We start from the raw sequence: 21,666 nt of genomic DNA, 5'->3' as shown, positions 1-21,666 counted from the left end.
TAATTTAATGGATGATAATCGCGTCGTTGATCCGCGAAAATCGAGAAAGCTGCGCGAATCGCAAGGAGCGAACATTGAACGTGGAAAACGAGCCGCGGATCGAGTCGCTGAGGTACATAAGGGGCTTCGATGGCTGCCGGTTGTTGTTCGTTCTCCTCATTTGCCGTTTCCTGTCTGTTACGGTTAAAGCGTTACTCGCTAACGAACCCATTGTGGCAACTCGGCCAACGTTTGCTCGACTAATCCCGCGTGTTACTTGCAGCTTTAATACCCTGCCACGATACAATACCGGGCAGCGCACATGCAAAATTTCAAAATACGTTCGCCTCCGCCTGTCTTTGGGCACTCGCTCGTCGGAAGCCTGCCAATTTGTCCTTCTTTGTCCTGCCTGGCTTTAATTAGACTTTGCACAAAAGAAATAATTACCTCTTGTTTCTTTTTCCCGTTGTTACGACTGAAAAATGTTTTTAACGGTGATACTGTTGGACGTTGTCAATTTTTTGTATTTTCTGTTTTGTAAAACGGTGTAGGACTTCGTTCAATTCGATTTGTTTTTTCGTTTAAAGTGGCGCGGAGAGAATATTAAAAATGATGTATGAACGCATGCCTCGGTAATGTTCCATAAAAGTGATGAACAGAGAAGTAGGAAGTTCGCTGAAGAGTCATTAAAGTCATTTCAAGCTCGTTCGAAGACCATTTAAAGGTCATTTAAAGCTCACTCGAGTTTACCTAAATCTCCCATAAAGCTTACGCGAATACAACTAATTTATAACGTAAGTTTCCTTCTTTTTACTCCATACAAAGTCAGATTACTACGTGCTTATATTTTATTAGAAAGTACAATATTTGCTTTCTATTCAGTACATGTACATGCATATTATATATTGATATGACGCGTCGCAAAATGCAATTAGCTTCTATTATACTCAATATTTATTATTACATTTTTCGTTCATCCAGTTTTAATATTTATAACTGTCCTCTGCAGTTACTAATTTATAATTTATCTTAATTTCGCATGTTTTCGACTGCCACCCGGAAACTTGTCGCCTTTTGCCTATTTTCATATGCGCGAGTTCATTAAGAAACCACTGTTCACGTGGCTTGTTAGACCGTTTCACGTTTTCATCATACAATTTACGAAACCGTCGGATGCGCGACGACAACAACAACACGTCGTTATGTGCTAATTTTATTTCCACCGCGCGTTAACGCGCGGCGCGTCGTGAATTGTAGCGAAATTCGTCGCCAAGTCCATTCCCGATTCGAACATTACCCGGGACGCGCTGCTGGCTGATTCAGCCGTTACAGAGTAGTCGAGGTAGTAGCTACATCATATTAGTTGACTACAACATCCAACGTTCTGCTAACCGCAAACCGCATCGGCGAAGTACTTGCTAGTACTTTGGATTGTCTCGGTGCGTCGCGTCGCGCCATTACTGTGGTTCACTTCGCAGATAACGTGCTCCCCGTTGTTTCCTTTCGCTTTTATTCCAAGATATTCTGTAATCATTCCGGCGATTTCGCACAGTTTAGTCTTTTGTAACATTTGAATGGAATTTATATGTGCGCTGTATACACGTAATGTAAGATTTGAAGTTGGAGTTTGATTTCGTACGACAATTAGAACGTCATCTATATATTTGATTTAATTCGTGTTGTGAACAAATGATTTTCTCATATTGAATTAATAATATAGTAGTCTTCAATTATATAGTAGTCTATTTCAGAACGTAATTTCTGATTTAGTACGTTTATATGTATCATGACTGAAAATGCTTTTCAAATGTTGAATTGTTCAGCAAATCATATTTGAAACCACTGAATGTACATAGAATAACGCGAAATACATGTCACTGCGGACTACCAAAAATTTCTCATCTACCTACATTTTTTTTTCACGTTTTCACGTAACACTATCCCTTTGCCCGTCGAAATGATTTATCCTAGATCGGTTAGCAACAACAACCGGGTCGTTCTAGTGTGGTATCCTCCGCATAGCAACTTCCGGTAATTTTGTTGGACGCGAGCTGCCGGATCGAATAAGTTTCGGGTCGTCTCGCGTCGATACCATTTGTATCCATTGGTTGAAAGTTGCGTCGCCTCGCTAACGTCGATTCTGTGTATGCATAGGCGCTCGATACATGATCGCGGACGTTGGAAATTGCGGAAAGCAACCACGTGCGCGAAGCGGCATCTTGTGACGTATAATTTGCTCGCGCGCGCGCCAATGCTTTAATGGACTTTGGCGCGCGACCAACCACCAGCCCTCGCCCGTGATTGGGAAACTTGGTTTAGCTATTTAACGATCTTTAACTAACATTAAACTGGCCCCTCAATGTCGTCTTTCCTGTTCACGTGTATTCTTCTGTATTATACGTACATCTTTTGCCTCTTCATAATATTTTGCATTTATCTTATTTATTTACATATTTATGGAACAAATTTTCAAAAGTTACAATAACGTAACAAAAACATTATTAGAATATTTATTGAAGATGAAATTCTGAAATGTATATCAATCAAATCCCAATTCATGCATTGCATCAATCTTTTGCGTATTCGTAGATCTTACGTTGCTTAGGCTTACATCGATCAATTCATGAATTCATGTTTCATGAAAATTGCATAGTCATTTCGTTTCGTATTTACGAATTTATCAACTGATAGACATGGAATCAAAACGAAAGTACTGGGGATCGGTGTTTCTTTTTCATACGTTCTATATCGTCGTCGAAGTTGCGGCGGTGTTGACGATCCCTTTATGCGAAAAGTTTGGCTACGGCTGAGTCTAGTCCAGGCAACTGAAACTTTTTCTGGATATCGTTGCCGCAGGAATGCATTTTCTGTTCGCACGATACGTCGCGTTACAACGTGGTAGTGACAGAAGTCTAGCACAGGGACGCACAGTTATATTGAAAACGGAAAGCGCTACACGAGTTATGAAATATCGAGAGGGTCCTCCAGGCATCGGATATGCGCTCGACTCGTTTCATATATGCCTCTGTTCGCGTGTTCGTGAAAATCGTACGGACTTCCATTTGCGTGTTGCATTATAGGTAAGAATGTGTCTCTTCTTGGATACGATTCCGGTAACCTCGGGCTTAGATAGAGTTTCGATTGTGGTTCAATAATTTCATAGCTAGTGATATAGAGACTATCTAATTTAATAATACTTGAAAATGATTACAAGTTAAATGATTCTAGACGTATCTGTGCGGCGTGATCTTCTAACGTCTTTCAACAGATATATTTTCATTGTTCAGTATATTTTCTCATTATTTTCTGCTTAGCTGTTTTAAACTACAGCAAAAATTTCGTATTTTAAGAAAGTGGCTGAAAAAAGAAATTCTGTTTCTTATCATTTAATTTCATCGTTCCTCCCGGCCGTTGAACGTAGAATTGATTTGTTCCCAACTACCTTTTCATTGCAAGTAGAGACAGAAGAACTTAATTAAAGTACTGCGACTCATAATTTTATTTTTTACGCATTTCGTCTTTAGAATTTTTTATCCTGAGAGATTATAATTTATGCAATAAAATAGAACTGTCTGAAGTACCAAAAAGTATTCTTTTAAAACTTTGCCACTGTCGGACGTAGATTCGCGGATAAACTCTGTTGATGAAAAGAATTAAGAAATTTCAGTGTCCACTGGCCGCGTTTCTCTCAACGTCGATTTACTCGGTCCTTTCATTGCAAACGTGTCTCCTAATCTACTTTACCTCCTCCGGTCGTGGTTGTTCCGTGTATCTTGCGACTATGCAAACGTTCCCCTTCCAAATTTACGCGTACGCCCGAGCAACTGCGGCCCCCGCAAATAACTCACTGCTATTCCACCGTTCTCTCTTCGTCGATTCTCTAACATTTCGTCGCTGATTACTGATTACGTACAATTTTTACACAATATAAAACATTTCGTTTTGGTCCTGCACCGGTAACCCAAATAGATCGTAATCTTCTCCTTAAAACATATTTATTAACATGTCCTTTAAATTGTACTCAGTTTTTCAAAATTAAACGAAGACCAAATTGCAAATATATACCGATACTTAATTAATTTATTTCATTTTCGGAAATCAATCCGAATAGATGAAGTATTCAGCAGACCGTGGAATAATTTCACTGACTGGCAAGTGATCCTAAAATATACACCATCGGTGTTACCAGTTACGGTGTCCATAAAACAGGAACTATTGCAAGGTGAATGACCCAATAACCTACGCAAATATGGCGTACCCATCAACGAGGATATGGGATTTCTGGATGTCTCTCTATAATTCCTGGTGAACGTGTTTTCTTATTGTCAGACGTCGCGACGTCAACGATAATTGCACCGTTATCATTGATTCGTGCGATTCTCTAGCAGCTAGCTGGTCAGCCTTACATACTCAGATCGCGAATTAGTGGAAGGTTGAAATGAAAGTAAGGAATATGAATAAATGAAACAGATTTAAAGAAAATGCTTGAAAAATAATCATTTGTCTAGCTGTGTGTACGCCATTTTCACTTAATTTTATAATATTTCATTTGACGATGAATTAAGATCGATCACATCATTTAATTGTTGAACCAACGAAATGTCGAAAGGAGTGACAATATCGTAACGTTCGCAATAACTCGTTCACTCGTTGTAATTAGAAACCGGAGTGAAAAACGACATTGAAAAGAATTCCTGAGCGAAAGACGCAAACCGAAGGATGGATCAATGAGACGGAATTAATGGTTACAATGATCCTGTTCGAAAAAACTCAGCCGTGTGAAGAGTGCAAAGAAAAGAAGAGGAAGAAGCAAAGGAAACGGGGGAAACAGAGCGCGTACGCTGGACGGAGCAAAGAGAAGGAACGTTCTCCAGTCTACCATCAGAGTCTGGTCCTCAAAGGAAAATACAAGCAAACTCGTCTCCTTCTTCATCGCGTTTTTTGCGCCCCTTTTCGACGACGCTGATCCTCTTCTACTCTCTTCGTTCTTCTCCGGTAGTTCGTTGGAGAGAAATGGTTGCGTGTCATCGGCTTAGCGGCTAGAAGAAACAAGGCGCGAGAGGATCGGCCTGCGTTCGTTGTCGTCCTCATCGCCGACATTGACGGAGGGTATCGCAGCCCTCTCTGTGTTAGGAAAAGAAGAGTGAGAGAGGGAAAGATAGTAGCAGACAAGGGAACGAAGACAGTTGGCTCGCCGACTGGACCACGAAGGTGAGAGGAGAGCAGGGCCGTACCTATGTTCCTGAGGGAACAGCGAAAAGAGAGGACAAGTGGGTGGGAAGAGGGAGAGGAACGGGTTAGAGGAAGATGCTCTCCGGGGAGAACGACGTCCATGGAAGAGAGAGAAGCTGAGTAAGTCGCATGGCGCAGGCGTGTGGCTGCTCGCGGCTCGAATCCCGCCGTATTCCAAAGAGGAACACGCCACTCCGCCCCCGGCACGGCAGCCACGCGTCAGTCTCACCCGACTGACCTCCTGTCCCTAACTTCCCTCTTCGATTCCTGACCCGCGCACATTGAACTCACGCGGTTACCACCGGCGAAGACGCATCGCGCGCGGCCATCGTCAGTTGCTTCGTTCAGTTGCTCTCCGACCGGAAGTGCTACTGGAACTCGCCTCCCGGAACCATGTTCGCGACACCGAACTGGCCTAAGCTCGGATACTACGCTCGGACGACGAGAGTGAAACGGGACGAGCGTTACACGCACAGTGGCCGCAGACCGTGTTAAAGACTCCACTTGCTCCGCGAGGATTTGTTATTAAGAACTCGAAGAACATGGAAACAAACATCGGGAGGATCGTAGGATTCAGATCGTCGATCCTTTCGCGATGGCGATCCGGCAAGCACGATAGTGATAGTTGAACAGAAAAGAAGAAAGAGGGAAGTTGGTTCGCATTTAGGACATTCTCGTGCAAGTAAATCGGTCGCTGCGTGTCGATCCGGGTGGTGGCTGGTGTTCAGTGCGCGCGTCCGCGATTATCCGCGATACTTGTTTGCCACGAGATGTTCAACGAAACCTAAACATCGATACGACTCGACTAAATCGTCGAGATTGTTTGGTGAAGCTAACGATATGAGCAAGCTTCTTTTTCTATGGTGTGTTGTTCACGTCAGAAATGCGCGTCGTCGATTGCCGGTGTTTTGATCATTCGACCACGTGTTCCCGCGGATAAATTCCAACGACGGGCCTAACGATTTTTGTAGCGATTCGTTATCGGTAGAAAAGAATTAGTAGCGTGAAAACAGAGAAGAAAGTTGTTAACATAGAGGAAAATTCGTCAAATCCACTTCAAAATGTAAGAATCCCACAGTCATCGTAGATCGAAGTTCTATTAAAAGTCATTATTAGAGGATTTAGTGATCGTTGTCGTTATAGTGAAAATTTATTCTACAAGAATCTTCGATATTACATAGATATATCTATATATAATATATTTGAGAGATATATACCGTTGTTCACGGTCAGTGTAAAGTCAGTTAAGAAGAAGGAAGAAATAAATTTATCGAATGAAAGAGAAAAACGGAGAACATCCCAAAGAGAGAGAAAGAAGGAGAGAAGGAGAGAGAGAGAGAGAGATATGTTTGCAAAGCGAGAAGATTGAATTCTCTGGCTGGAACACCGTTCGGTTAACGAGCCGGCACTCTAAATATAATAATGGTCGTGAGTTCGCACTTTAATCCGGGCAACAATCGGGTAGTAATTAATAACGATCGATTCGCGCGAGAATTCCGAGTGTTGAATTAACGGTCTCCAGTATACAATTAATCAAATGTTATTTCGAAATATTATACGATCTCTAGCGATCACTGGCGATACGGAACAAAGCTTCGACGGCCTATATCGATTCAAGCAACGAGAACAAACGAACACTGAGCCTAAATAACGAGAGTATCGCTTCATCGCGCGAAACGTTGGAACTGAAAACATTCGAGTGTTAGAAGAAGACTAAGGAAGGAGGAATGAAAGAATTGACGCGATCTACAGAAAAATGAAAATAGAGATCGGTCGTTGACTCGACGATACGCACGGGTGTGCATACGTTTAAACGTGGAACGGTAGACGACAGCAAGAAGTTTATCGATTTGTTCGCGCGTGAGCCAACATGTCGCGCGCGAAATGTGCACAACCTTTTCCTTCGCGTACTGCTCAAGAACCAAGGGACAACGACGAGCAACTTATTGAAACTCGGCAATCCGTCTTGGATATCGTCCCTGATAAAACGCTTTAATCGTTTTACTTTCTCTAACGGGGTACCCCACGTGGACTACGTGGAATTAGTGAAAATTGAAAGACAAACTGTTAAACGCGTTCAAATTTTGAGGAAACAGAGATTTTTTAGGCTTGAGAGAGTCTTATATTTGGCAAGAAGCGACACAAAGATGATCGCGCAGCCGGGCACCTAATCGGTCGTGTCCTGACGCTGCTAATAGCCAAATGGGCGAACCGAAACCCGCTTCGTCTCCGCAGCCCAACGGCGGGGTGAAACAGAAGCCGACCAGCCTGAATCTAGCGCCGGGTCCCGGTTTCTATCGCAATGTTAACGGACGCGCGAGTCTGAATGATCGTCATCTACAGCACGTCACCGCTGTCGTCGGCGGTGAACGCGTCACACGCGTCGTCAACAAGTCCGCCTCGCCAAGTCCTGCCGGCGCAGTCAACAGTACAGAGCCCGCTGGTTGCAATTCAGCAACCAACGCCGCCGTCCAGCTACCAGCTCTACCAACAGTACCACCACTATCAGCATTATCTTCAACGTGGTCGCTGTCTGCAGAACTTGAAAATCTGCTGGAACCCCCGCCCCCACCGGCCCCAACACACGCCCCCGCTATCACACGTCGAGCGACCGGGGTCCTCGTCAATGATCATCACCAACAGCAGCATCAGCAGCAACACCAGCACCAGCAGCAGCAGCAACAACCAACAACGCAGCAACGTAACAGCGTACAATCGTCACCGATCAACCAGCTGCCCACCCGCAGCCCGAGTCACAATGGTCACGGATTCCCATTGTACACCCCACCAGCCCCGATACCAGCATCCGGCGCAAATAAAATTCGCTCTACTCCCAACGGTCTACCCCAGCCAACAGCACCGAGGCGTCCTCATAGTATTACCGCTCCACCATACCTCCATGTCGCAAATGTCCACCATTCCCTTGGTCAGCTCGGTAGCCGAGCAAACGCAACGTCAACATTACCATCCTCACCAGCAGCAGCATCAGCAACCGTATCAACAGGCACACCAACAGGAGCAACAACACCGTCATCGTGGAGCAGCAACGTTGGCGCAGCAAGCTCAGCTGCCGTTGTATCAGGGCTGGTACAACGGCGCGCCCATTCGGTCGCCGGTACTCCAGTATCTCTACCCTCCAACGGTGGTAACAACAATGGCAGCGGCATCAATGGTGTCAACGGTCAACAGGAACCACGGGGCGGCAGCGGCGGGAACGGCGGGAACGGTGCCCCATCCGTCAACGGTACAGTGGGACCCACGACTCGCAGCGTTGTACCACCCCAGTCTCTATGGAACGGGCAACTTCAGCAACAACTTGTACCTAGGCGGCCACACAGCATCGCCTCGACACCCGTTACAACTTCAACAGGCATGTCTGCAGCAGGTTCAGCAACATCAGCAACCGGCGTATCATCGTCCACTCGTACAACAGGCGGCGGCGGCGGCGAGCCTCTACAGTGGGGCTCCTCTGGAATGGTGTTGCACCAACCCATACCTCGCAGGGCGTACGCCTCGACCCTGCCACATCCCCAGCCACCCACGCCCACGTCACAAGGGCCCGCTCTGAGCATTCTAACGAATCCCGGTAATTCGAACACGTGGACGCCGGGCGCTGGGCTTCGATCCAGGCCTCATAGCATCGCCAGTACGCCGCAAACTGCTCCGATGCCGCCCGCCTCGCCTTCCGATTCCGGTTATCGATCCCTGCCATCCGCCGCCAGCGATTATCAGATTCTCAAGTCTCCCTCGAGATCTCAGCAGCAGACGCAGCAGGGTCAACAGCAGCAGAACCAGACCACAGCCACGCGGCGTCTCTCCCTGCCGTCTGCTCAGTCTTTGCTTCGAGCGAACGCGCCCCGACCGAGTCCCACGTTTCACGGATTACCATTCCGACCGTTTAATTGTGGCGTCTCGCCGAACGGCAACCCGATTTTCCTCGGATGCACTCATCTGCACAACAGCAGCTCCGGCGGCACCGGCAGCAGTACCGGAACCAGAACCTCGACGCCTGCCACCAGCCCGGCGACGCCGCTCACAACCTCGCAAGCGATACAACAGCTGCTGGCACAGCCACGGAACGGCTTCAAGATAGTGGACGATAAGGTATCGCTGTTTATCGAGATCCTCGACACGCAGGAGAGGTTCGCCAAGGTTAGTTGCAAGACCAGCGCCAGTCTCTCTGTGTTGCATGCATCGTACACTACTTGTATTTTTAGATCGATTCCCTTTCGAGTTCGAGCCTCTTCTGGCGCGTGTTCAATTAAGATTCTCGAGACTCTGGTTATTGTCGTAATCGTCGTCGTCGTTTTATTTGAAGCTCGGAATGAATCGACAAAACCCTATCGAAAAATCGGAATAGTACCCAGCGTTAGCAGAGTTGTTTTTTCGCAGGATGCCTGTGTCGGTTTTGTTTGGTTCACTGGGTTAATTAATTCCCTGTCCTCGACGAATTTAGAACGAGGGTAAGGATATTGAAAGAAGTGGTCAGAACTAGGTTACGCATAGATTATCTGTTCTGCTCGACTCCACGTTTGTTCAGCCTTATCGACGTTAATTACTAAAAACGTCTGTTTGCCCGTGGAATATCTTTCAGTAACTGTAAGATTTGTACAGTAAACTGTAATACGATAAATCAACGTTTCTGAAAACCGTGCGGCCATAATTCAGCTTTTCCAGTTCATATTTGTTAAGTCTCTTCCCTTCGTTGTTTGCCTTTTCAAGCTGACACTGCGTAGCGTCGCGTCCAACTTCTGTTCCTCTACTTCCCGTCCAAACATGGGTGCAGGCGAATGTTCGTCTCGTCCTTCACGTCTTCTTCTCTCATTTCAAACGACGGAATTTCCGGATACAGAAATTTCACACTTAAATTATTTGGAGATCAAAGCTCGATTCTTATTCAATATCTATCTACTATTTGAAGGATGGAAATAGAAAAAAAATGTATTTAAAATTCGTTAAAATTTTTAAAGAATTCACTACATGAATCCAGAATTTTTTATTTAGTGTCACATTTCTTAAGAGAGTCCACAGAAAATATATAATCCTCTAATTCAGTATCTTTATCATTTGGAAACATGAAGAGTGCATAAAGTTTTTCTTATTTTTCAATTTAATAAGACATTTACGTATGCCTGCCGAATCGGCGAAATGTAACATTGACCGGAATTAAATATCGTCATTAATTTGATGTTTCACAATAGTTTTTGGGGACACACATCGTAATATAGTGCAAATAACACTTTTACTTTTTATATGCTTGTTACACTGTGCATTGGTTTGGGTTTGAATCGATAGCGTCCGACGATGAGCACGAATCCTATCTTGGCATGGCATCCATCGTGCCGGCATCATACATAAATTTCGGCCTTGAAAAATAAATGTGTTTGCTCGCGTTTCCCTTCCTTCGATGCCTCCTCTTCTTCCTCTTCTACAGATCGATCGCTGAGAAACTGAGAAAAAGTAGAAAATAAGAGAATTTGAGAGGCCGACCAGACACGAGACTCTGCACACTTCTCGCGTCGGGTTAACTTTATGATTTTCCGCCTGCCGTATCGCAATATTATTTACACGTGGTTTAAAAGTAGAACCTTCGGATTCCACTTAGAGTATGAAATATAAAAATATGGATACGATATTTCTGTACAGAGATAAGTACCTTTATAAATTGACTCGTACTGATCAGGAAAACATAAAAATGTAATGTGGATTTAGTAAAAAAATAATCAACTTCTAAACTTAATGTTTTTGCAACTTCCAATTTTCCTGGACTAGCTTGATTTAATTTAACTCGTTTCTCGTTTGTTCATTCTTGACTTAAAAGCATAGTTTTTTCTAAATCTGTTCTTAACCAGAGAGGCTAGACTAGATTTTTCTATTCTTTCCACTGACGAATTATATATAATAAAATAGAAACTGGATGCGAGTGCAACAGAATCATATTGATCTTTGTGTTTCATTTCATAAATTTTTAATCAAACGAACCATTCTTATTTTACACTTTAAACACACAGGCGCATTAAAAAACGCAGCACACGCAACGTACATATAGATTATCACAGTTGTCTTCTTGCTAGATAGAAAAGATATCCAGAATCTTGTGTCCCAGACTGTACCGCAGCTTCCGAAGCGTGTACGCGCCGATGCGTTCCGCATAATGCAGCCGGAAATTGCGACATTAACGTGGAAAGTTCACGCGTCGTGGTGAAGGCGACCGATTCCACGTGAACTCGTCACGTCGCAAGTCGCGCTTTCCGATTCACCAACCGACGATTTATTCCAAGATTGATGGCGGCGATGATTTTAGCTTCGCGAATAAACGGGATTTCCTGAGTTGTACGTTTCAAATTCAGACTGAAACAAGTGCTTTATTCCATAGCTGAGTTGTACGTACTTTTGTTGTAAAGTTGTAAAGTAGAGAAGAACAGCGAGCAAAATAGTGTACATAATATTAATTTCAAAGAAAGAATTAAAATTGAATCAAATGTTTCGCAAGTAAAAAAATGTTGGATTCTAAAAACGAAGAGATTGTATTAGTAGAACAGAATACATTTAATAAAAATTCAAAACATATTTAATATGGTAAAGACTATAAGGAATCTCAAATATGTGTTAATTTTGAATTACGTATAAAATATATAAAATGGTTTCGGCAGTAATTAAATGATTCAACGGGATTAACGTTTTGGGCGTGCCACATTCATGTTTATTTCGCTGAGAGTGTGCACTTTTATGTAGACAATGTTAAAATGTCAGGGAAGTTTGCAGAAAAACTTCAACCGTGATCGTAGTGACAAATGACGCGATTTGCATACTTTCTACTTTATTCTTTCATCGCAGAATTCTTTTTACGAGTTCTCACGTTCTCATGTTTGCATTAATTTATTCTATAGAACGAGCCACCACGCTTTAGAAGAAAAGTAGTACGAAATTGAAATAATTAGTGATCGATTTGGCGTTAAGAAGAAGTTTGACGATTTTAACTATTATATTTCTCCGTTACCATCTGCGTCAAGTAGGAAAGGAACGTCGAGCGCGAGAACCGAAAGCACAGACGGATATCATTAAAACTTCATCGTTCCTCGCGATTCTCTTTTCAATTGCTACCGCCGCGCCTTACCTTCTTGCGGCACGGAATGTTATATTAAACGAATCGTTCTCACAATAGACGCGAAAGGAAAAATGATGCTCTGATTCCCATATATAAGTACATGTTATTTATCTACACATTTCCTTCGTTCGCGTAAATGCTTTTGAAAGGTATCTCGCGGAGCAGGTCGCTTAAGGAAATCGGCCGTTAATCCGGGTCGCGCTTTCTATTCAAAGCACCGACGATTAGAAAAATATCTAAGAAATGAATCTCTGAAAATATTCTCACAAAGTAGTTTTTTGATGCAGCATTTTTTAAATTTCATGTATTGGGTAATAATTTTATAATGCAAGAGTACTTACATTAAAAGAAAAAGGTGGATAATGTACACTGTATTATATAATTTTAATTGGTTTCATGTTACACAGTTTATGTATTGTGTTAAGAAATTTCACATGTTTCTAGTTTTGCATCTTCGCACTGTCTCATTAGATTCTTCCGCGAATTAGTTGTCACTCCTGTTTATCAGACACGGTTTTGCGCCACGAATTCACATAATCTGCGACTTCCTTCAGCATCAATACGATGAACGTGCGGGAGGGAAAGATGAACCCAGTTTCATCCGGAAGCAACCTCTCCCTGTAGTGCTCGCTAGCTATGTCCGTGCGCCGTTTTGAATCCTTCAAAGTTACCCAATGGCATATTAGTTTCCAAGCGAGGCACGGTCCCGTTTAATTGAAGCCTTAATATCGCGTCTCAAAGCATGAATAGTTGAGCAACGAGATCGGCCACGCAAGAAACACGAACCCGGAGATACGCCGCTGTTTCAGACGCAGGCACGTGTCTGTGCGTGGAGCAGAACTCAAATGCGAATGCTGATCTATGAAATACGAGATTTCAACAAATCTTTCATATTTCGTGCAAATTGAAAATTGATTCATAAAATACAAGACATACAATAATGTAAATTGATCACTTTTATATTTGCAGTACTATAATATATATCAAACAAAATACTTCTTGTTTTACAAAAACATTCAACTTTTTTTGTGAGACATGCAGAGACTTTTCATTATACTCTTCCATTATGTATTTATCTTGATGATATATCTCTGTAGATATGTATATATGAGTAAAAACCATGCCAGATAAATGTAACGAAATTTGGACTCGAGTAGCACGACAGCCGGTGAGGTTTTTGGCCGAGTCCATGCCTGACACTTCTTACAATGAATTAACGAGGGTGTAATGGATCGTGAAACGCGCAAGAAGCGGCGGCATCGCGTGCTCTGATGAAGTGTTTCCGATTCGATTCAACCAAGAGGGATAAAAAAGAAACGCGTCACACAGCTGGTTGAGCCCAGAGTCCCGGCCGGCCGATCATTCGTCAGGAATTTTCATTTGCCTCGTTTCCTTGCCGATTGATCACGTCTCGTGCAAGTGAAATCAAGCTCGATAGTCGAGAAAGATGAACGACGGTCTTTTTCTTGTGTCTTGACTTTAATGACGTCATTAAGTATACATAAAATAGCCCGACTTTAATAGCTGAATCGTTCCTTTTGAATACGGATATATCATGCTTGTTTCTTAAATTACATTGAATCAATAGGCGAATGAATATATATTTTCAATACGATTTCTATTAGGTTTAAAAATACGTAAGTTTTTATTCTGATAACATTATCTGATAAAATCTAATGATTTTCATTATTGAAATGTAGCGCGTACTGTTTGTTGCACATACGCGTTCCGATCACACAATGTTTATGCAAATTTGAATGGACGATGTGTAGCATTATACAACACTTTCACAGAGAGTACATATTATTGTCTCGTCAGCAACGCGATTGAAAAGTGCTATGCAGATGCTTCCGGGAAATTCGAAAGGAGTATTGATGTTTTAAGAGATGAATGAAAATATTTGCTAGCTAAAGCGGTGGATGCCGACTCATCTTTACCAGTTCAATTTTTTTTGTTACAGAATGTAATTTTTACGATTGGAAATCAATAAACCGAGTTTTTATCAATCAAAACAAAAGTATTTACTGGATCGAGGTGCACCTTCAAATTCTTTGATATCTTCTGTTATTGGCTAGCAGAAAGTTTCATGTAGCGGCGAATTAACGCGAAACAACGCGTTCATAGCCGGGATGTTATGCCAGGCACGAAATCAGGTCTGGCCGATAATGGAAATTCCTGGCAAATTTCTATCGAGACTACCGTTAAAGCAGTCCGAGGCAAAATTAATCTCAACAAAGTGACCACTTTCATCATTTTTTCTCATCATATAGAATTCACAACGTATTGAAGCTTTCCAAATTTTTTTAAAACATTACCGATACAATAACCTTATTCCAATCCAATATTATTTGACATGCAATATATAAAATAACACAATAAGAATTGTTGAACAAAAAAATTTATTACTACTAAAAAACCAATTTTCTTTTATTTAAGTGCCGGTATACATTATAGATAATTTACACGCAATAATTACTTACGTTACTTTTCGCGTTGAATTCCTTACTTCAAAGTGACAAAAGTAGACGAGTAGAAGCTATCAGATCTAAGAAAAACGATCAAAGGGAAAGAAAGGCGACGCGAGGACCTGACGGAGAGAAGTAATTTACGCGAAAGGGATCATGACGCGGAAAGGCAAAACAGAATAGTAGTAGCACCTCGCGAAGAAGCGGCCGCTTCAGTAACTAAAGGAGTGCTCATTGTTATGCATTTCTGTTATTAAATATGTATATCCCTGACTGCGTTCCTGCGCAGCTGGATGCATTTCAGTCGTTGCTGGATTAAAAGCCTGTGTAACCGGAGCATGGTCTGCTCTCATCCTCCGGTAGACTAACATTAAAAGTTTAGAAACAAGCTGGCCTTCAGTTGTATATGCCTGCACTTATTGAATTAAAAAGTGTAGATAAGTGAAATCATGGTACGATTTAGGCATACAATCTTGTAAACATAAGAAATTTATAGTAGACAGTAAATTGTCAGATTGACATTAATGAGATTCGTTTCTTTTTCTATTGAAAATTCAATCTAGGGTTCTATTTTAAAACGAAACAATTATAGTTTAGTAACTGTGTTTAGTGTATTAAAATAAACTATTGAAAAACATTTGAATATGACACGAATATGATTCGTCAGGAAGATAAACGAGAAACTAATGTGATCTAACGAGGGAGACATTTCCGAGATAATCCTATCGAGATCAATAAGTGGACGACTGCCAGGCAGTTAGACAGGAAGGGAAATTAGCAGTCGCTAGCAGAGTTGCTGTCCTTCCTCGTCTTCTATTCTCGTCTCTTCCTCGCGCGAATGGCGTCAAACCTGGCATCAAACCATGCAAAATGTATTCTGTTTGAAATTTTTATCACGTCGCTCGCGAACAAAGTTCGCGTCCCTCCTCGTTTTAATGTCAGATCTTGCCCCGACTTTCAACGGAGTCAAGTTTACTTCGCTTGATTATTATTGCATTGATCAACATCTGACGACTTTCCCTCGTTTGCATCAGGTTGCTGTGTATTAATTCTGTTTCTTGTGTAGGTCTATAATTTGCTCCTTGGCCGTTATCGAGGATACGAGAATAGATAGAATTGCTACAATTATAAATTAAATGCCAGAGATTTCTTTAAGATTTCTTAAAGATGAAAACCAGGCTTATAGTTTCCATTGCTTCAGAAGCAGTTGGAACGTATTCGAATTCCAAATCGCAGTTTTTCTCTATTGTACAATTATTGCTTTAAACAATTTTTCTTTTATTTCAGTATATCCTTAAAACTTGTGAAATGCTAGCGTATGAATGTTTCCACTAGTTGTTCAGTTCTCAGCAGATCGTACACTTAAATATAGGCTAAAATTTTCACTCAACTTTACTTGTTAACCGATGCATTTGGAACGTGGTATCTTCTCCGAAACTTGTCCGAACGGCTCTTAACGGTATCCAAAAACAGCAATTCCCCAGAACTCGCGCTCACTTGCGTTTCGCCCGTTCCAAATTTCCAGCGAGACGTAGATGGGTAATGGAACAACGGTCGTTCGCGTTCGAATCGAATGGGGGAGGAGACAAGTCGTCCGGTGTGGCAAGTTTCCCTGCCGCCGTGGCAGCTTGCGTAGCCGGAGGTGTTGTTGCCGAGACGAAGATGTCCGCGAATATATTTAACCCGTGTATCCAAGCGCGTCACTCGAAAACTAAGCCAATATAGGTACTCGCTGAACTCCAACCGGTAAGGGAAGTTGCCGACAAAAGCCTACACGCTCTCTCGCTTTAGCGTTTCCATCCTCTTCCCTTCTGGCAGTGTGCATCCATTTCAGCTTCACCCCATAGACCAGCTAGCTGTCGACCTTTCCCGTCGCACAATGGATCTCCTATCCTCGACGGAGCGCGAGGGTCGTGTCGCGTCGCGTCGGCCCGGGACAACTTCTTAAAGCCGCGCGCTGCCTCCTCGCCCGACGTCCAAACTTCAGACACATTTTACCCCGGGACCCGGGACCTCGTCCCATTAACGTTAACTTCACCGCCGCGACACTATATCATTACGATGTTACCAGTTATATGGGGAAGTAGGGGGGCCCGAACTCGAATGAGAGGACGCGAGCGCGGCCGTTCCGTCGTTCCTGGCTCATAAATCTTGGTGACGGGCGTGTCGGTCAAATTTTCGAGTTCGGAAGCGGTACGCTGCGGTCCCGTTGCCGTCGTTGGGTTATATGATGAAGCGTCCCGCCCGAGTTCTGACAGAATTTTTGTTATTTCGCGTTGTGATATACCGGCGATAAGTGCGAACCAACGGGTAGGTCACGAGGTTTTGATTCATTGTGTTTCCTGTCCGGTTTTGCATCAATGGTACGAAGAGACACGTGAAACCGCCTAATGATTGATTACAGGCTCTCGTAATTCACTGGGCATTTTTTGCTTTCGTTCTTATCGCTATTCTTTCACTTTTTATCTTTGTCTCTTTTTGTGGTTATTATCAATTACCTGAAAATCAAATTTTGATAGAGCTGTAAAAGTATTTCAGTAATTTTAAGATAGAAATCATGGGTTTCATATAAGTGTATGTACTTTATTGTATATTAAACAATGATCTATGTATAATTTGTATTTGCGTATTACATATGTGTATGATTTCATATAAGATTATTTATGCACGAATTTTTATGATAAAGGAATACATTTTATCAAATTAAACGGTAATAGTACTGGATACACAGTACATGTGTATGAAACTGTTTTAATCAGACCGTTGACTATGATATGTATGCTCATTGAATCTAACTTAAATCGAAAAATAATCATTCCGGCAGACGTAGATTTTGATTTCAAAATAGCGTACAAGATTTGCGTACTGAGGGCGTATTTCAGTGAAATTCACAGATACGTGCTTCAATCAAGAGTATAAATGAAATTTCGACTTCGCGCGCGGCTTTCTGCGGTCGATCGATCTCGAAGTTTCAACTACGGAACCGATCCGAGCGAATTGCTCGAATTAAACATCGGCGACGTCGTTCCATCTGCACCCGGAAACGTAGAAGGGAATCGAACACCGTGCATACTAATTAGGGAACATTATAGGCGACCTTTTAGCGAAGAACTTTGGTATAAAAAAATCAGGAATTTTCACGAATGCTCGATTTTCATCGAAATTAAATGAAACTCCATTAGCCTCTTTTGTGCGAAAGTTTATCAATGGTATTGAAATAGTTAATGATTTATATGTAATTATGAGCATATAATTTATTATACGTATTACTCATTACGATAATTATGAAGTAATAATTACTAATTTAGAAATTAAAAAGATATTAAAAAATTCGAGCGGAGGTACTTCAACGATCACAACACATATTAACTTCAAAAAAATGAATCGTTCGTATCAGAAAGAAGGGTACACTAGGCATCGCTGGGAAGACGTTCATGAATTTTATCCGGTCGTAAAACAATTACGCTAGCTCGGCGGTGCACACAGCGGTGGCTCGCTCAATAGCTTGAGCATTGTCGTCGCGAGTCGAGGAAAAAAATAGGGGCTTCCCCTGTTCGCCGCCTTTTATCTTTGTTAACTCGTTACCTATTCGTTCTGACTCGCCTAGCTGTCCTAACGGTAAACCATCACGGTCTAGTTTAAAGGCGCCACCGCGCTTTACCTTGCGGACATCTAAATAGGAATTTCGTCGTCTGTAACCCAGCTCTTTTCACCATACAATATTTGCACGCTGGAAGATCGCATCACGCTTTTTGGGTTCTGTTCTTAAATATCCTCTGTAATTATCTGTAATTACTCTCTCTCTCTCTTTCTCACTAATCATTGATGCAATTATTTCTATTATTGTTAACCAACAGGCGCGTGACTAATTTGTTCACGTAGAAAAATCATTACAGGGTGGTTTACGAAATTATACTAGATTGTATCTCTGCTACCAGTGCAGTTACAGAAAAATGTCAAAGAATCAAGATGAATGGTTCAATGTGTACTACATTCGTATGACTATATTTTGAATAAAATAATAATTTTCTGATTTAATTGTGAAATGATACTTTTAATGTAAATCTAAATTTAAAGGTACTTTGATAAAATTCTGCAATTTATATATATTGGTTTTAGAACTTCCTAGCAACGTTGGCACACTGGCCTATCGATAGCGTCACGAAAAAACATTCGTTATTCCGTCGGATTCCGCAGGCTCGTGAAATGATTATGCAAAATACGACGACGTTGGTGGCCTGCCGGTTGGCACGCTTTGCGCGAGAAAGGGTGCTTTAATTTGGTGGCATTGTCGGAACTTCCGAGAAAATTAAAAGCTTATCTCTCGCCCGGGTCCTCGGCCGAGTCGTTGGCGGAGCGACTCGGCCCAGCCGGCCCATTGTCTCGCCACGGAATTATTATCAACACCGGCGACGATGTTGCCGGATAGTAATTGCTTGAACGTTGATTCCGCGCCATTGTTTGTTCGTCAGCCGCCTTCTTCAGCCGACGCGCGACGCGACGCTGCGTATCCTTTCGGTCGCGTCGCGTCGCGTCGCGTTCCCTCATTTTCGTTAAAAACGACCCGTTGTTAACGTTGAAATCGATACTCGGCGGGGTAGTCTGCTTAGACTACGTGGCACATTTTTTTTTCTACGGTCTATGAGATATTGATGAAGCTATTTTCCCTTGATTGTTAAATTAGGATTTGATCGAGTCAGTTGATATGGGATTACGTCCTACTTTTACTAATTTGCCCTTTTACTTGATTCTTCTAATTGAAAATTGAGATCGTTAGATATCCATAACTGGATGATTTTGTATTTATACTGTAGAAAATGCATTTTGCATTCTGGTATCGATTGCCTGAATCAAAGTTTATATTTTTGAAAATAATCAGTCTAAGTACCGCGAGAGAAAATTCAGGCTAATGGGTTTGCTCGTTTTCCTGTCCCGCGACGGTGATATAACCTGACGGTGATGTAGTTATCAGCGTTCGATTAATTACGAGACATTAACTATGAAACATGGACGATACTTGCTCGCACGGCACGGCCGGCGTGCTTAGGCCGTACACGAGCGGAGTTGATGAGGATGGGAAGGCATCGCCGCGTGTAGTTTGGTCAGAAAACTGGAGGCTCGGAGACTCACGCAGTTATGGATGTTGTAGCAAAGGATCCGTTTAATATGAATTGCGTATTAATAACGAACTAGCTACGTGCGAGGAACCCCGCCACTTATTATTATTTATCAGTGTGATTAATTCAACCGGGTGTGTTGCGGAGCACCGCATAGCAGCTGCGGTTCGTTTGCTTTCGAGATCGCGTCCGGATCTCAAATTTCGATGTACACACCTATCCAGAAGTCTTAAAACAGTTTACAGAAGGTATAATCGATTGAAACACTGTGTGATTATCTTTAAAGCGTGAATACATTTTTCAACAAAGTCCTTGATACTACATGTTAATCCTGTCTTTGTTAATAACAGAATTACGTGCTATAATGTAAAGTTCTGGCTAAGATATTTTTTGTTTACATTACTAGATAAAATAACCAATCATTCTAACTGTGAATCTAATCGAGAGTTTTAATTAACATGGACATCTTCACAATAGCAAATATATATTTCGTTAGTCATAGTTAAAAGTATTAGCTTTTGAGTAGGACTGTAGCTAAACGTATGTGAACGCAGGTGTCCTTTTGCCTGAAGCCTATGAAAACGGATGCCAATTAAAAATGGTGTGAAATTCTGTAATTGAGAGAAATTTAAAAATAGGAATTCAGTTAGAATTAAACAATAACAAATAAACATTTTATTATATAATATACTCTAAAATGATATAATGCTACATTTAATTCATTGTACTATTAATATTTTAATATTGGATCAGTTTAACTGAATAGATAACAGAATTTCCCAATTCTCTCGTAAAAATGCAAAGTACAAGAGGATCGAGCCATTCAACTTGCGTTCAATATTAAATACCGAAGAGAAATTTATTGCGACAAGGGATTGAATACAGAATCCAAGTGGATGTTGAGACGTTCAATCTGGTCGCACGATGGCACTGGTCTACTTGCGATACAGTTTAATGTTCAAGACGTTGCTCAACTTCTTGTTTCTAATAAGTCTGTGTTGCATAGAAAGCACCAATTTTCGACTAATCGGTAAAGTTTAGTTAGCGCGAGGTTAGTTACAGGCTAAAGGGATAGCCATGATACAAGTTAGCGCATTGTTAACATGGATACTCAATTAAAATTATGTTTCCTAGCTGAATTATGATCCTATTTCACTTGCGTGAATTTGAAGAAATAAATCGGTCTGTGCTGAATCGATTGTCAGTAATGAATGAATATAATTTTTTCAGTTTCTACTAACTGAAATTTTTTATTAAAATATACTATTGGACGACGATCTATCTTATCGTTGTTAATATAGTTAACTTAACGATAAAGAACGTATAAATTTTTATTTCTTTTTCCTTATACCGTGTAATGGATTAAGTATTATTGATTTATCGAGGCAAACAGTTTTAAAACATTTTATTGTATTGTATTTGTAACACGCAGGTCAGTCTTATCGCATGCTCTCGATATCACAGGTTGAAACGTTAGATACGCTCTCAAAATGCACACAAATCTCGTTTAAGCGTTACAAATGTCCAGAGACAAAGGGGACACGGTATCGACAGTCGTACGTTTATTTGATGTACGGCACTCGTTCACTTTCAGTTCCTCTTTGAAAAAACGAGAAGAAAAAGGAAGAGGGAGCGTAAAGGAAAAATGTTACAGATAATGCATTTTCATTTGTTCCAGTCTAATAATCCGTTCTGTCCGTTTAAAACCGTCGACAATCGTATTTCACCGTTGCCACTGGCTCCCACCCTCGAGCCAGTCTGGCCG

At 41.8% G+C, this 21,666-nt stretch overlaps 2 protein-coding genes across 12 annotated transcripts in view; both read left to right on the top strand.

The window, feature by feature from the left end:
* The window catches only part of LOC108630328 (dystrophin, isoforms A/C/F/G/H), a 447,367-nt gene that overhangs the window by 182,391 nt on the left and 243,310 nt on the right, over positions 1 to 21,666 (top strand). The gene's annotated exons all lie outside the window — the stretch shown is intronic.
* On the top strand, positions 5,402 to 10,946 carry LOC113464982 (trithorax group protein osa-like). Its single transcript, XM_026817967.1, has 2 exons — positions 5,402 to 9,363; positions 9,604 to 10,946. Exons 1-2 carry the CDS (start codon positions 7,414 to 7,416, stop codon positions 9,676 to 9,678), a joined length of 2,025 nt encoding a protein of 674 aa, XP_026673768.1. The 5' UTR covers positions 5,402 to 7,413; the 3' UTR covers positions 9,679 to 10,946.

This window comes from Ceratina calcarata, unplaced genomic scaffold, assembly GCF_001652005.2.
Source record: "Ceratina calcarata isolate Rehan_Ccalc_2016 unplaced genomic scaffold, ASM165200v1 scaffold72.2, whole genome shotgun sequence".
In the NCBI taxonomy this organism is placed as follows: domain Eukaryota; kingdom Metazoa; phylum Arthropoda; class Insecta; order Hymenoptera; family Apidae; genus Ceratina; species Ceratina calcarata.
The sequence above is the reverse complement of the archived record's forward strand: the minus strand, read 5'-3'. Positions and strand labels throughout refer to the sequence as shown.